Source organism: Cervus canadensis, chromosome 3 (genome assembly GCF_019320065.1).
Source record: "Cervus canadensis isolate Bull #8, Minnesota chromosome 3, ASM1932006v1, whole genome shotgun sequence".
Taxonomy (NCBI): domain Eukaryota; kingdom Metazoa; phylum Chordata; class Mammalia; order Artiodactyla; family Cervidae; genus Cervus; species Cervus canadensis.
Genome location: NC_057388.1, coordinates 98,646,498 through 98,661,037, shown reverse-complemented (window position 1 = coordinate 98,661,037; position 14,540 = coordinate 98,646,498). Strand labels below are relative to the sequence as shown.

At 39.6% G+C, this 14,540-nt stretch overlaps 1 protein-coding gene across 5 annotated transcripts in view; it reads left to right on the top strand.

Moving 5' to 3' along the window:
• The first annotated feature begins 4,359 nt into the window (after positions 1–4,359).
• BRAF (B-Raf proto-oncogene, serine/threonine kinase) overlaps positions 4,360–14,540 on the top strand; it is a 161,118-nt gene continuing 150,937 nt past the window's right edge. For all 5 annotated transcript variants that reach the window (XR_006268617.1, XM_043463884.1, XM_043463883.1 and 2 more), the window contains exon 1: positions 4,360–4,704. Coding sequence is in view for 4 of the 5 variants with exons in the window: in XM_043463884.1 (XP_043319819.1) it covers positions 4,579–4,704 (126 nt within the window). In the remaining variant the exon portion in view is untranslated. The remainder of the gene's footprint in view (positions 4,705–14,540) is intronic.

Sequence of the window (14,540 nt, the reverse complement as noted above, 5' to 3'; positions counted from 1 at the left end):
TAGATATAATTTCCCATATCTGATATGGAAAGCTACACCTATACCTTGAAATAAAAGCAAACGTTAAAAATTCAGCACCCCATATTACCAAATTCACAAAGAATGTTCCAAAGAGCTCTATCTAATTAACAAGACCAAGGATAGTATAAGCAAGATGTTATAAGATTAAATAACATATTTATATAAATGTCCTGTTAAATGTTAGAATATAATATTTAACAAATTTCATGAATTAAAAAGCAAGATCTTCCTTCAAGAGTTACAAGTCTGAGAAACAGAATTTCAGTGGAAGAGATGACCAATGCTAAAATGACTGAAAACCTAGACTTGATGCAATAACATTTTATTTAAAAAACAACAAAAGTTTTTTTGTTGACTGTAAGCTTCCTATGTAAGAATAATGGGGTAGGGTTGCTTATATGATTTTTTTATAATATTAACAAATGCATGGTTCCTAGATTATTGCAATGAGACAGTCTATTCTTTGTTAGTTGGACCAAATCTGGAACGGTGTTTAATTCACAGGACCACGTTTTAAGAGGAACATTGAAAAGAGTACACAGAAAGAAGAGAAAAATGCCTTCAGAGAACTTCCTTCAAATATTTGAAAGCAGTTACACAGAATAAGAAACAGATTCATCCTGTGTTCTTCTATAAGGCAAAACTTAGATCAGGATATAGATGTCACAAAGAGGAGGATTTCAAGTTATAGTTGAATAGAGTATTGTATTACTGAAGTCTCCCTCACTAAAGTATCTGAGGAGATTCTAGAACTCTAGAGATGAGATTCGAAGTGTCTCTCAGCAGGAACGTTTTGCTGAATCAATTCTCTGCTTCTATTTTCTATGTGCACCTAAATACTTATGAGAGTAATCTACTATTAAACAACACAGGAAGTATTATTTGTAATGATGACCTTGATTAATAAAGAAAATATTAAACTGAGATTAGCTATACAGCACTGAACATGGTTGGAGTTTCTAAGCTTCCTAGAAGCCTTTTACCAGATTTCAGTAGTTGACAACACTCATGAGGGATGAGACCTGGGTGGTTAAGTCTGGCTGATGGATGGGACTATTCAGTGTCTATTGAAATGCAGGTTTCAGGATAGAATCACCAGTTGGAAACAAACACACAGTCAGGGAAGAGAGGGTCAGACATAGCAGCAAGGCTTTGTAACACTGTCTCAGTCATCCACTGGAGCAATGTTCTGAGTAGTGTATTTCACCTAGATTGTTTTCCAGCATTCTGTGGAAACATGAATGTCGAAGGGGGAAAGGGGATGTGCATGCGTGCTCAGTCATGTTCAACTCTTTGTGACCCCAAGCGGACGGTGAGCAAAAGCTAAAAGAACTGTGTTGATTAAAATGTCTGCAAGACTATAGAAGGCAAGATAATACTGCTTTGATGCCCATATGGCATGCTATAACACAAAAGGGAGGTGTTATTTCTGTTTCTGCTCAACACAAACTGGCTTGGCTCATTACAGTCTCCGAGAACACAGTGTCACTGTTTTGTGTAGAGGGTTTCAGCACATCACCACTGTCTATGTCAGCACTGAGATTTAGGGGGAAATGTCCAAGACGAGAGAGGCTGTGTCCAAAGACCAAGGACCTGCATTTATTTTTGCAAACAGTGGAGGCCTCCAAATCTAAAGAAAGAAGGTAAAGTCTTCAAAAAAAAAAAAAAGAAGGTAAAGGCTTCTTCATGACCATACTGAGATATGTCTCGGCAATTCTCTGTAATTAAAGGGGGAGAGTGTAAGTGTAGAATCCCCTCTGGAGAAGGTGAGGGTAGGTAGCCATTTCTACAGAGTAGCTAGTTCATTATTCTAAACATGATCTGTCTGAAATGAAATATATCTGTAAATTCTTTGGCGTGTCTTTCATTGAATTTGGGAAGGATTTCGTGACACCCGTATCCAATAAAATGTAGCAGAAGTGATACTGTGTGACTTTGAAAGCTAGGTCATAAAACGCAATACAGTTTCCACCTTGCTTACAGGAACCCGAGGGTATAGAGCCCTCAGCCGCCTTGTTAGAAGTCTCAATACCCTGAGGCAGCCATGCTAGGAGGAAGCCAGGCCACCTGAAGGGAGGAATTCTGGCTGATTGCCCTAGTTATGGTCCCAGCTTCAACCACCAGAGATAGGAGGAAATCAGCTTCCTGATGATTCCAGTTCCTCACCACTGAGACACCTCCAGGCAGTCAATCTTCCCAATCGAGGTCACAAACATCATGGGGCAGAAATAAGCCACGTCTGCTATGCCTTGCCTGAATTCTGACCAAGAGGGTGACTATATTTTATAAAGGGCAAACCTATTAGGTTTGATTCTCACAATGATACAGACAGACAGGACTGGCATTATCATTACCCTCATTTTAGAGACTGAAAGAACAGCAAACAGGGATTTGCGCTAACTAGCCTTGAGATTATATAGCCAAGATGTGGCATGCTGACACTAAAATACTAATCTTTGGATTCCAAAGTTTATGCTTTCCACTATATTTTCCCATCTGGATTCTGTGGGTCTTTAGAACGGCTTAGGGAAATCAAAGAAGATATATCCAGAATTTGATGATGAAGTCAGAAAATACTAAATAAACAAAAGCTAACAAGAATAAATATTAAATGGACGAGATACCCCATTCTGTGGAGAAAAAATAGGAGATGATCTACAGAGTGTGGCAGATAAAGAAGGTTATACTTTAAAGTGCAACCAATGGAAAAAAATCCTGGAGTTTTAATGCTATGAAGAAGTGAGATAATGATGTAATATTTCTAGGGGTTGATTTTTTAAAGAATGAAATAGGACAGGACTATTAGAGAATAAAAACTCTGCCAATTATATTTCTGATGGTATCGAGGGGGAAAGGTGCTATGATTGGCTGCTGGTTCCATGTTCCTCTGCTTAGAATTCCTTATAATAAAGTAGGGCATTTTAGACTTGTATAGCTCAATGACATTATCCTTTACCATCATCCTCTACCATCATCCTCATTTACACTACTTTGTCAAGCCATCTTTTGATTTAAATTTAGTGTCTCAAAGAGACTTCTCTACTTAGAAGAAAAGTACAGAGAATACTATGCTCATTCGATAGGTGGTATTCTAATTTTTCCCTATTGTCCCCTATTTTTCAATGTAGGGGAATATTAGCATTCTGATTAAACAAGAAGCCTCACACAGAAGTCCTTACCTTGGGAGTAATGATCAGCTCCTGGGCTCATATTGACTCTATCGATATACACAGACATCCTGCATCAGATGTCAATAGGACAGTCTTCTATCTCCTGAACCATGGTGAATGCAAGAAGGTCACTGGTGACTTCCCCCCATGGGTAGTCCACTTAGAGCATACCATGACTTGATGCTTAAGTTATTTTGTGATTACCTGTACCCCATCAGGAGTTCACAGTAATTCTCACTGCTTCTCACTCTGATTTTTCCCTTTCTTAAGTTTTTTCCCCAGCATATTTCCTTCTTGTCACATAAATGTATTTTTTAATAATAAGCCAGATTTAACGAATTCCAATCTATAATTAGACCTCTCAAAGGTAATTTACCTCTCCTCTCGTTTTCACGCATATTTTGCATAGAGAATGCCTTGGGCTATTCTGTTTATGAACTGCACAAAAGTATTTAAAATATTTTGAATGATTTTCTTGAAAATTAAATGATTCAAGTTTGGAAGCTTCAGATGTCCAGAATGCTCCATGCCTTGTGCAGGCCCTAGTGCATGGGAAGTGATCCACTTCCATTTGTTAAATGAACGAATCTGGAAAACGAAAAACAGACTAAAACATTTCATTCCTAAACGATGGTAAGAAAAAAAAAAAAGCTTTTGCACTTCCATTTAGACCCGCTTTGACAGGCCAAATCCTTTAATGAAAAGGATCCAAGCATCATTCTGGTAACCTGGCTTTTCCTAAATATATTTCTATCAAATTCTGCTTGGCTGTAGCAACCTCGGGGTTTCGAGTCTTATTTTTATGACTCGGAGACGTTCGTTGTAACGATAATAGAAATAACACAGTAGTATGGGCTTTCCGCCTTCCTCCCTCTAGGATTTCAACTTCTTCTCCAATCTCCTCTTCGAGTAAATCCGACAACACAGAATAGGTTTAGGACTGAGGAGAAGAGAATTAATCGGAGCCATGGAAACGGCCGAGCGGAGGAAACGTGGGAGAGGAGGGTGGGCAGGAGGGGTAGGCACCCTCCCCTGACGACGGCGCGAGGGCGCTCCGAGGATCACGTCACGCACCTCAGGTGACGTCACGACCGTGACACGCGGGTGACGCCGTTGCCGCGGCGACTTCCAGCCGTCTCCGCCCCCTGCCCCCGCCCCACCCCCCACCCCCGGCCTAGCGTCCTTCCCCCAATCCCCTCAGGCTCAGCTGCGCCGGGGGCCGCAGGCCGGTTCCCGAGGTGGCCCAGGCGCCCTCCCATCGCCAACACCGCGCGGGCCGTCCCTCCCTGCCGCCCCGCGTCCTCCGCCTCCACCTCCCCCCGCCCTCCGCCTCCCTTCCCCCTCCCCGCCCAGCAGCGGTCGCTTGGGCCCGGCTCTCGGTTATAAGATGGCGGCGCTGAGCGGCGGCGGCGGCGGCGGCGCGGAGCAGGGCCAGGCTCTGTTCAACGGGGACATGGAGCCCGAGGCCGGCGCCGCGGCCTCTTCGACTGCGGACCCCGCCATTCCTGAGGAGGTGAGTGCCGGCGCACCCTGCACCCCTCCGGTCTCGGGGCTCGGCTGACTAGTGTTTATTTTGGGGGAAAGAGGTGGCGGTGGGGGCTCCGGTTGCCCTCAGCCACCTTCTCCTCGGGGCTCTGCGGGCTGAGAGACTGGCTTTCCCCACCTGTCCCTCCCCGCCAGGCAGGAGCTCGCTACGTAAATACACACAATGGCCCAGGGGGGGTTTCCCTGGTCCGCGCTCTGGGCTTGAGGGATTCGGGCAGCCGTGGTGGAGCAGGAGGCTATCAATAGGGGGCGAGACTCGGGGTTGGTCCGAGAAGGTCAAGGCTGGCTGAAGGTAGCCAGCCTCGCATCTCCTGGATGTTTTCTTTATTTTTGGTGGTGGTGGTGGTGGTGGGAGAGCTGGGGCCGGCATCCTGGTGAAATACGTGGGTTAGTAGCCGGGGCCGGGACCCCAGCCCGAGTTAACGTTGTGTGTAATTATTACATGGTCACGGTGAAGATGGGCGCATCATTCTCTAACTCTCCCCGACTCTGCCCCTTTTCAGGCCGCTGCGCTCCCTCCGCTTCTCTACTTGTTAGGGCGGAGGGGAGGGTTTCTCGTCACCTGTTTTAACCAGCTAATGGTTTTGATCTAGCCTCTACTTTTTCAATCCTAAGTGCTAGTGTTTCCGTTCTTTCTTCCATCCCGACCTCAGACCCCCGGTTCCTAATGTTTGTCAGTGTCTCCAGCTGGTAATCCCCATCCCAATTCCACCTGCCTCCCCTCTCCTTTGCCAGTGGTCGGACCTGCCTGCTCCTAACCTCAGTTTCTACTTAAGACGATTTTTTGCACCCCTCTCGTCTTAGTCTTGTTGAGGCCCTATATTTCATTCCCCTGCTCCGTAACATGTTACGGTCACAAATCCTTCTGGACACTTTGTAACTGCTTACTTTCTGAATCCTGATGCTGTCAAGATTCCGTCAGATTTCACTTGCTTTCCTGGCACCTTTTAGTCCGTCATCCATTGTGCATCCATGCCTCTTTGTTTATTCCTACCTGTGGTTTTTAAATAGGTGTGATTGATTTCTTTCTGTCCCTTTTTTTTCTTTTACTTTTTCTTCTTTAGTCCTTCCATCTCTCAGCCACTGTTTATTTTAGTCTCTTATCACCTTGTCAGATTACTTTCTTTACATTTTGGTTTTTATTATGTAAAATGTTTTGTATTACATAAAATAATACACTTTATTATGCTTTCCAAATAATGAGATAATGTATGGTATGATAACTGTGCTTTATAATTATTGATTAGATAATGTGATTTAACGCCCTTGACTTTGCTCAAAGTTTTTTCCTTCGTACTACAGCACTTCCATTTTATTTCCCAATTCTCATAATGTCTCACTCTGTCTTCTGTCTATGCAGTTCTCTTTTTCCTGCTTCATCATCTTTGAGATTCATCCCATGTGCTCGCTCTATTCAGTATCAGTTTGTTCACAATACTATTTGTTTTTCATTCTCTTACACCACTTGCATCTGTGCCCAAGATTCGTTCTGTACTATCATTTGATTTCGTCTTAAACTCTCATTTGTATATATCTATAAATATATATTATAAAAAATAATGGGCATGGGTTATGAATTGTAATTTTCTGATTGTAACATTGTTTTTGTTGAGAGCTTTGTTTCCGAATTATATAAATATCTCTATATAGATATATGTGATATGTGTATGTATATATATGTGTGTGTGTGTGTGTGTTTGTGTGTATCCTTTACACCACTTCCCAGTTACTTTTCTGTTTGCATTTCTGCTCAGATCAGTGTCCTCTAATATCTGTTCATTTCCCCTAGTTTCTTGGATTTTAAGGATAGTGGTCATCCCTTCTTCCATTTCCTAGTTCATTCTGTTTTCCTTGTCCCCAGTTGCCATTCATTTGCTTTGTTTCCTGGCTTTTGGTACTTAACTTGCTGAGGCTTCCTCTTGTCTTCCCCACACCTCCACATTCCTTCTTATTTATAAACAACTTTGTTCCGTTGACATGGAAATTTATTTTTAGAATACATTGTTTTTAATGGATAAATAGTTGGGGTCACATCTGCTGTCTATTTTTTCCACAAATCGGATATGCCTTTGTCATACTCCTCACAGGTGCCTCTAGGCTTACTTTACTTTGTAGCGCTTATGTGGTTTTGTTGAATTGCATCCCAAAGAATGGTAAGATTAATGGGGCTTCCCTGGTGGCTCAGATGTTAAAGAATCTGTGTGCAAGGCAGGAGACCTGGGTTGGATCCTTGGGTCCGGAAGGTCCCCTGGAGAAGGGAATGGCCACCCACTCCAGTGTTCTTGTCTGGAGAATTCCATGGACAGAACCTGGCAGGCTACAGTCCATGAGGTCACAGGGTCAGACCCAACTGATGACTGACACTTTCTCTTTCTATGAAATGGTATTTCTGATTGTAACATTATTTTCGTTGAGAACTTTGTTTCGAAATTTATTAGAACAGTTTGCAGTGATATAGAGAAATTTTCTGTTAAGTACAATGTCTGCTATTTTATTTGAAAGGACCAGATTGTTTTAGCTCTATTCTGAAGATTCTGACTCAGTAGGTGAGAGCTAGGGCCATGAGTTTCTGTATTTGGCACATTTCCTGGGCAGTTCTCATGTGCCAGTACTTGAGAACTTCTAGGCTAGATGAATTCAAGTTTAAATTGGTAATAATTGGAAAAGATATTAGTACCTCTTGAAACCATAACTATACTCTTAACTAATTTTCAGTAGAAGTGTTTCCCCTAGCCTCCTCCACCCAAGTTTTTATGGCTAGTGATGAATAGTAGTTTTTCCTCCATATTTTTTTATAAGAGCTTATAATAAATGTATTTGACTGGGGGAGGGGAGAGTAAAGGGTTAAAAACGAATCTCTTCAATATAAATATCGATGTTATGGGTGATAGAATAAATTCCTCCAAAAAATAATTTTAAATTATAAGTTGGCTTACTGTCATCTTTTAAACTGTCTTCCTTATATGCTCTTAAGGAGATAATGTTATGATTCTCAAGTGCATAGAATGAAATGAAAAAAAGTGTCTAAAGAATTACCTTACTTGACAGTAAAATACAGATTTTTTAAAGCTTCTCAGAGGAAAAACACATTTATTATTGAAAAATTAGAAAAATATAAGTGCAAAAAATTTTGGAAAATTATCTGTAATCTTGTCCCTAAGATATAATTACTATAAAAAGTTTTAGTATGTATACATACACTCTTTTATGCTTGCATAATGTATGTGGTTTTGTAATATTTTTAAACAGCATCAAAAAAGATTTAACATATAGTGTGATTTTAACAATTTTTATATTGTTTTTAATTTTAAAAATTTTATTGTCAGACATCTTGAACATAGAATGTAGATTTATGTTGGTAAGTGAACAAATTTCATGTCCTACTTACAAATGTAAGTATTACTTTGTAGAAGCTCAAAATAGAGTATTCTAATAAATGACAGGAGCTTATTAAATATTTATCAAATAAATGTGCTTTTACTTTTGGCATTAAACATTTACTTCTGACCATTTATATTTCCCTGATACTACTTTCTTTCTATGACCATATGGTATAGTATGGGACATTATGACAATATGGTATAAAATTTTTTTTATTTGTTTATTTTTTTTTATTGTAGTGGTGTTTGCCATACATTGATTATTTTTTTTAATGTGTTATGCCAGGGTATGATATTTATTAACCATTCCTCTTATGGTGTATTTTTGTAGAAAGGAGCCTCTTACAATCACATTACAATTAAGATTGTATTGTTTTCAAGATCTGTTATCACCAACCTTGGTTAAACTGTGTTATAATAATGCATTGACTAAGTAGTATTCTGGGATAGTATGTCCTTTATAATGAGGTTCAGTGTGTTAAAATACATTTTTATGAATCATGCCAAACCAGGTTGAGTTGCATCATACTTTTAAAAAGTGGTAGGCCCGCTAAACTTTGTGTTTCTACAGTTCTGACTTGCTGTATGAACTTGTTAAGATACATTTCAAAGTGGACAGAACATGCCTGTTAGTCAAAACCATAAAATAACTGTGTGTCTTTGGTGTTTGTAGCATTCCCTTTCTGTAATCTTTCTCTCTTATCATTTAATGAACTCCCTCCTTTAGGCACCACTCACCTCTTCTTTTATTTAGAAATTTTCTGACATCTGTCACTTACGTATGCTGACTATTAAAGGAATTGATAGTCAGTAAATGGACAAGAAAGAAACTTTGGAACTGAGTACTCGAATCCTTGAATGTAGTAAAACCTGAAAGCAACTTGATTTAATTGTATTTAGATAATAGGCTAGACAAATTATATTAAGACTATAGGCTAGAGAAGTCTGATTTATTTTGATTCCCTGTTTCTGGCTTTACTGTTGAGGGAGCCGATCAGATCATAACAAATGGAAACCTACGTTCTATGAGTGCTAGGGAAGAAAGGGAGGGAGCTTTGTTAGCATTTGTATACTGCTTTGTTAGTGTTTTCTAAGACTTGATGCTTACCTTGTTGAAGAATGAGGCATTTATTTAGTGTTCTTTTTTCTACAACCATAAAGCTCTTTTTCTCCTTTAGAAATGCAAAAGTGCATTTTTCTCCTTGACATCTTGATACTAATTTAGCTGGTACTTAGTGAACATTTTGTGTCAGCTTCCTCTTTTATGAAATTCAGTATGTTCCTGTGCTTCCTAAATTTCTGCCTCAAATTGTTATTCAGATAAACCTTTAGAGTCAGTGGCTTTTACTGAATTTTTCTTCCTCAGAAGTTGAATTGTTTTGAGTCCTTTTACTCATTCTCTTTGTCTAGTTCATCTGTATTGGTTAGTCTGTAAAGTCAGGATCAGCAATAGTTATACAGCTTCTGAATTCAAAATGGATGAGCCTGCTGAGGAGCTTTTCTGTTTTGTAAACAATGCTTCTTGCATGGCCGTAATGTTGTAGATAAGAACCAAAAATCTAGCCTTATTTCTTCTATTCCTTCCTTAAATATTTGGTGGAGGCATTGACATGTCCTGGGAAGTGGTTTTTATTTTTCAGTCTTCTTTTGTCTACCAGTCTAATTTACTATCATGCATAATTACCACGGTAGTCAGAAGAAACTTTTTTTTTAATTTGTTTTTATTAGTTGGAGGCTAATTACTTTACAATATTGTAGTGGTTTTTGCCATACATTAACATGAATCAGCCATGGATTTACATGTATTCCCCATCCTGATCCCCTCTCCCACCTCCCTCCCCACCCCATCGCTCTGGGTCTTCTCAGTGCACCAGCCCTGAGCACTTGTCTCATGCATCCAACCTGGGCTGGTGATCTGTTTCAAGACGAAACTCTTTAATACAGCCTCTACTCTAACATTAAGCAATTATTTTTTCTCCCCTCTATCCTCTGAGATTATTTTGGTTTCCATGTTTTCTCTTGGGTTTAAAAAACTGTTATTCTTGTTTCTCCTCATATCAGGCTTGTGCTTATAGAGGCAAAGTGATGCTCAGTAACATTACATTTCTTTCTGGGTTCTGGGAATGCCCTTGATAAAGAATATAAAAATGGCTCTGAACTCAGTTAACTTTATATCTTCTGGAAGCTCTGTAACATGAAATGAAACATCATTTTTACTCTTGTAATATAGCTGCAATTTGACAGCACTTTGGGGACAAATGTGCCATAAGATTGTGGTTTTCCAATTACTGTAGAGCTCTAGTACTGTTTTTAAAAACACATTAGCACTATAAGAAATATAGATTTTTGAGTTGTATCTTATAGTAACTTTAAATGGAGTACAATCTATAAAATTTTTGCATTACTGTGTTGTACACCTGAAACTAATATAATATTGTAAATCAACTATACCTCAGTTAAAAAAATAGTTTTTTAAAGAATTGGTGAATGAAACTCTGTTAGATATGGTGCGCTTGGATTTTCTGTACCATTCAGTTCTCTTTTTTTAATGCTGCTCATAAAATCAGTTTGTTAGATTGACAACCACCTGGTTGCAACAATTTGTTTTGAGGGTATCAAGGACCTTCTTCAGAGCTTACCTCAAGGCTTTATTTAGTCCCACTATACTGTAACTGTTGAAATTCTTCATTTATCTGCATTAGGCATTGATCCCCTTGAAAGAAAAGCAGTTGATGGCTGTAAAAATTTCAGAGCTACTGTGCATGGAAGAGAGATTTGTGCTGACATGAATCTTCCCAAGTGTAATAATCTGTGTAGAAGATTTTCAGCAACTTGTGTTTAAGGCAGCAGTCAGCTGACTTCTGTGTAAAGGGTCAAGTGGTAAATATTTTAGGCACTGTGGACCTAACTGCTCTGTCTCTGTTACGAGGACTGAGCACTCAATCATCGTACTGTAGCATGAAATCGGCTAATAGACTATTTAAATGAGTAAGTGTGACTGTGTTCCAATGAAACTTATTTACGGACACTGAAATTTGAATGTGTCATGAAATATTTTCTTCTTTTTTTTTTTTTTCATTGAAAAATGTAAAACATTTCTTGGCTTGTACAAAAAACAGCTGGGGTGGGGGACAGATTTAGTTCATGGGCCAAAGTTTTCTACTTAGTCTGATGGAGACTAAGTAGATCATATTTGAGGTTCTGAAGTTACGGTGTGATTTAGAGTTCTATAAGTTTTTAAAAGTCAGGTTTATTGGGTTATAATTCACGCATACTATAATGTACCATTTTAAACACACAACTTAATAAGTTTTGGCAAATGTGTATAGTCATGTAACTACTGCCACAATCAAGATAAAGAACATTTCCATCAAAACTTCCCTAATTCCTCTTTTCATTCATTTTCCTCGCTACACTACTGCCACTTCTGACAAACACTGAGCTGACTTCTAGCTTTGCCTTTTCCAAAGTATAAATGGGGAATCATACAGTATGTGTAACCTTGTATTTGGCGACTTTCATTTAGTTTGATTTTTTTTTCTATTAGTTGGAGGCTAACCACTAATTACTTTACAGTACTGTACTGGTTTTTGCCATACATTGACATGAATCAACCATGGACTTACATTTGATCTTTTTTTAACTTGAATTTTTTTTTCCCTCTAACTTAAGCCACATAGAAGTTTGAAGTGTTTTGTTTTTGTTTTTTATTTTATGTGTGTATTTACGTCTTTGACTGCTTCAAGTCTTAGCTGGGGCACGCAGGCTTCTCACTGCCGTGTGGGCTCGCTGGTTCCAGTGTGTGAGCTCTGGAGTGCTGCACACTCAGTAGTTGCATTGCGTGGGCCGCGTTGCCATGGACCAGGGAGTGACCCGTGTCCCCTGCATTACAAGCTGAATTCTTAGCCACTGGACCACCAGGGAAGTCCCTAGTTTGGTATTTTTGAGATAGACTCATGTTGTTGGCATGTATCAGTAACTGGTTTCTGTTTATTGCTTAGTAGTAGCATATGGGTGTTGCACATTTATTTACCAGTTGATGGGTAGCAGAGTTCTTTCTAGTTTTCAGCAGTTATAAATAAGGTTGCCAAAAATGTTGGGTTCAGGTTTTTGTGTGGACGCTGGGTTTTTTATTTCTCTAGTGAGGAGCTAGAACTTGGATTAATGGGGCATATGGTAGGTGTATATTTAATTATATAGGAAACTGTCAAACTTTTCTAAAGCAATAGTACCATTTTGCATTGCCACTCAAAAGGAATGAGAGTTCCCAACTTTATCCTTGTCAACACTTGGATTATTAGTCTTGTTAGTTTTAGCAGTTCTAATATGTATGCAGGAGTAGCTCATTGTGGTTTTAATTTGCATTTTCCTAGAGATTAATGATATTTGACAGCTGTTTATATGCTTAGTTCCGTTTAGTTCAATCGCTCAGTCGTGTCCGACTCTTCGTGACCCCATGAACTGCTGCATGGCAGGCCTCCCTGTCCATCACCAACTCCCAGAGTTTACCCAAAGTCATGTCAGTTGAGTCAGTGATGCCATCCAACCATTTCATCTTCTGTTGTCCCCTTCTCCTTCTGCCCTCAATCTTTCCCAGCATCAGGGTCTTTGCAGATGAGTCAGCTCCTTACATCAGGTGGCCAAAGTATTGGAGTTTCAGCTTCAACATCAGTCCTTCCAATGAACACCCAGGACTGATCTCCTTTAGGATGGATTGGTTGGATCTCATTTCAGTCCAAGGGACTCTAAAAAATCTCCTCCAACACCACAGTTCAAAAGCATCAATTCTTTGGCATTCATCTTTCTTTATAGTTCAAGTCTCACACCCATACATGACTACTGGAAAAACCATAGCCTTGACTGGATGGACCTTTGTTGGTAAAGTAACATCTCTGCTTTTTAATATGCTGTCTAGGTTGGTCATAGCTTTTCTTCCAAGAAGTAAGTGTCTTTTAATTTCATGACTGCAGTCACCATCTGCAGTGATTTTGGAGCCCAAAAAAATAACGTCTGCCACTGTTTCTACTGTCTCCCCATCTATTTGCCATGAAGTGATGGGACCAGATGCCATGATCTTCGTTTTCTGAATGTTGAGCTTTAAGCCAACTTTTCACTCTCCTCTTTCACTTTCATCAAGAGGCTTTTTAGTTCCTCTTCACTCTCTGCCATAAGGGTGGTGTCATCTGCATATCTGAGGTTATTGATATTTCTCCTGGCAATCTTGATGCCAGCTTGTGCTTCATCCAGTCTAACGTTTCTCATGAAGTACTCTGCATGTAAGTTAAATAAGCAGGGTGACAATATACAGCCTTGACGTACTCTTTTTTCCTATTTGGAACCAGTCTGTTGTTCCATGTCCAGTTCTAACTGTTGCTTCCTGACCTGCATACAGATTTCTCAAGAGGCAGGTCAGGTGGTCTGGTATTCCCATCTCTTTCAGAATTTTCCACAGTTTACTGTGATCCACACAGACAAAGGCTTTGGCATAGTCAATAAAGCAGAAATAGATGTTTTTCTGGAACTCTGTTGCTATTTCTGTGATATGATGGATGTTGACAATTTGATCTCCGGTTCCTCTGCCTTTTCTAAAAGCAGCTTGAACATCTGGAAGTTCACGGTTCATGTATTGTTGAAGCCTGGCTTGGAGAATTTTGAGCATTACTTTCCTAGCGTGTGAGATGACTGCAATTGTGCGGTAGTTTGAGCATTCTTTGGCATTGCCTTTCTTTGGGATTGGAATGAAAACTGACCTTATCCAGTCCTGTGGCCACTGCTGAGTTTTCCACATTTTCTGACATATTGAGTGCAGCACTTTCACAGCATCATCTTTTAGGATTTGAAATAGCTCAACTGGAATTCCATCACCTCCACTAGCTTTGTTCATAGTGATGCTTCCTAAGGCCCACTTGACTTCACATTCCAGGATGTCTGGCTCTAGTGAGTGATGACACTATTGTGATTATCTGGGTCGTGAAGGTCTTTTTTGTATAGTTCTTCTTTGTGTTCTTGCCACCTCTTCTTAATATCTTCTGCTTCTGTTAGGTCCATACCATTTCTGTCCTTTATTGAGTGCATCTTTGCATGAAATGTCCCCTTGGTATCTCTAATTTTCTTGAAGAGATCTCTAGTCTTTCCCATTTTATTATTTTCCTCTGTTTCTTTGCACTGATCACTGGGATGGCTTTCTTATCCCTCCTTGCTTTTCTTTGGAAGTCTGCATTCAAATGGATCTTTCCTTTTCTCCTTTGCTTTTCACTTCTCTTCTTTTCACAGCTATTTGTAAGGCCTCCTCAGACAGCTATTTTGCTTTTTTGCATTTCTTTTTCTTGGGGATGTCCTTGATCCCTTTCTTCTGTAAGATGTCACAGACCTCTGACCATAGTTCATCAGGCACTCTGTCTATCACATCTAGTCCCTTAAATCT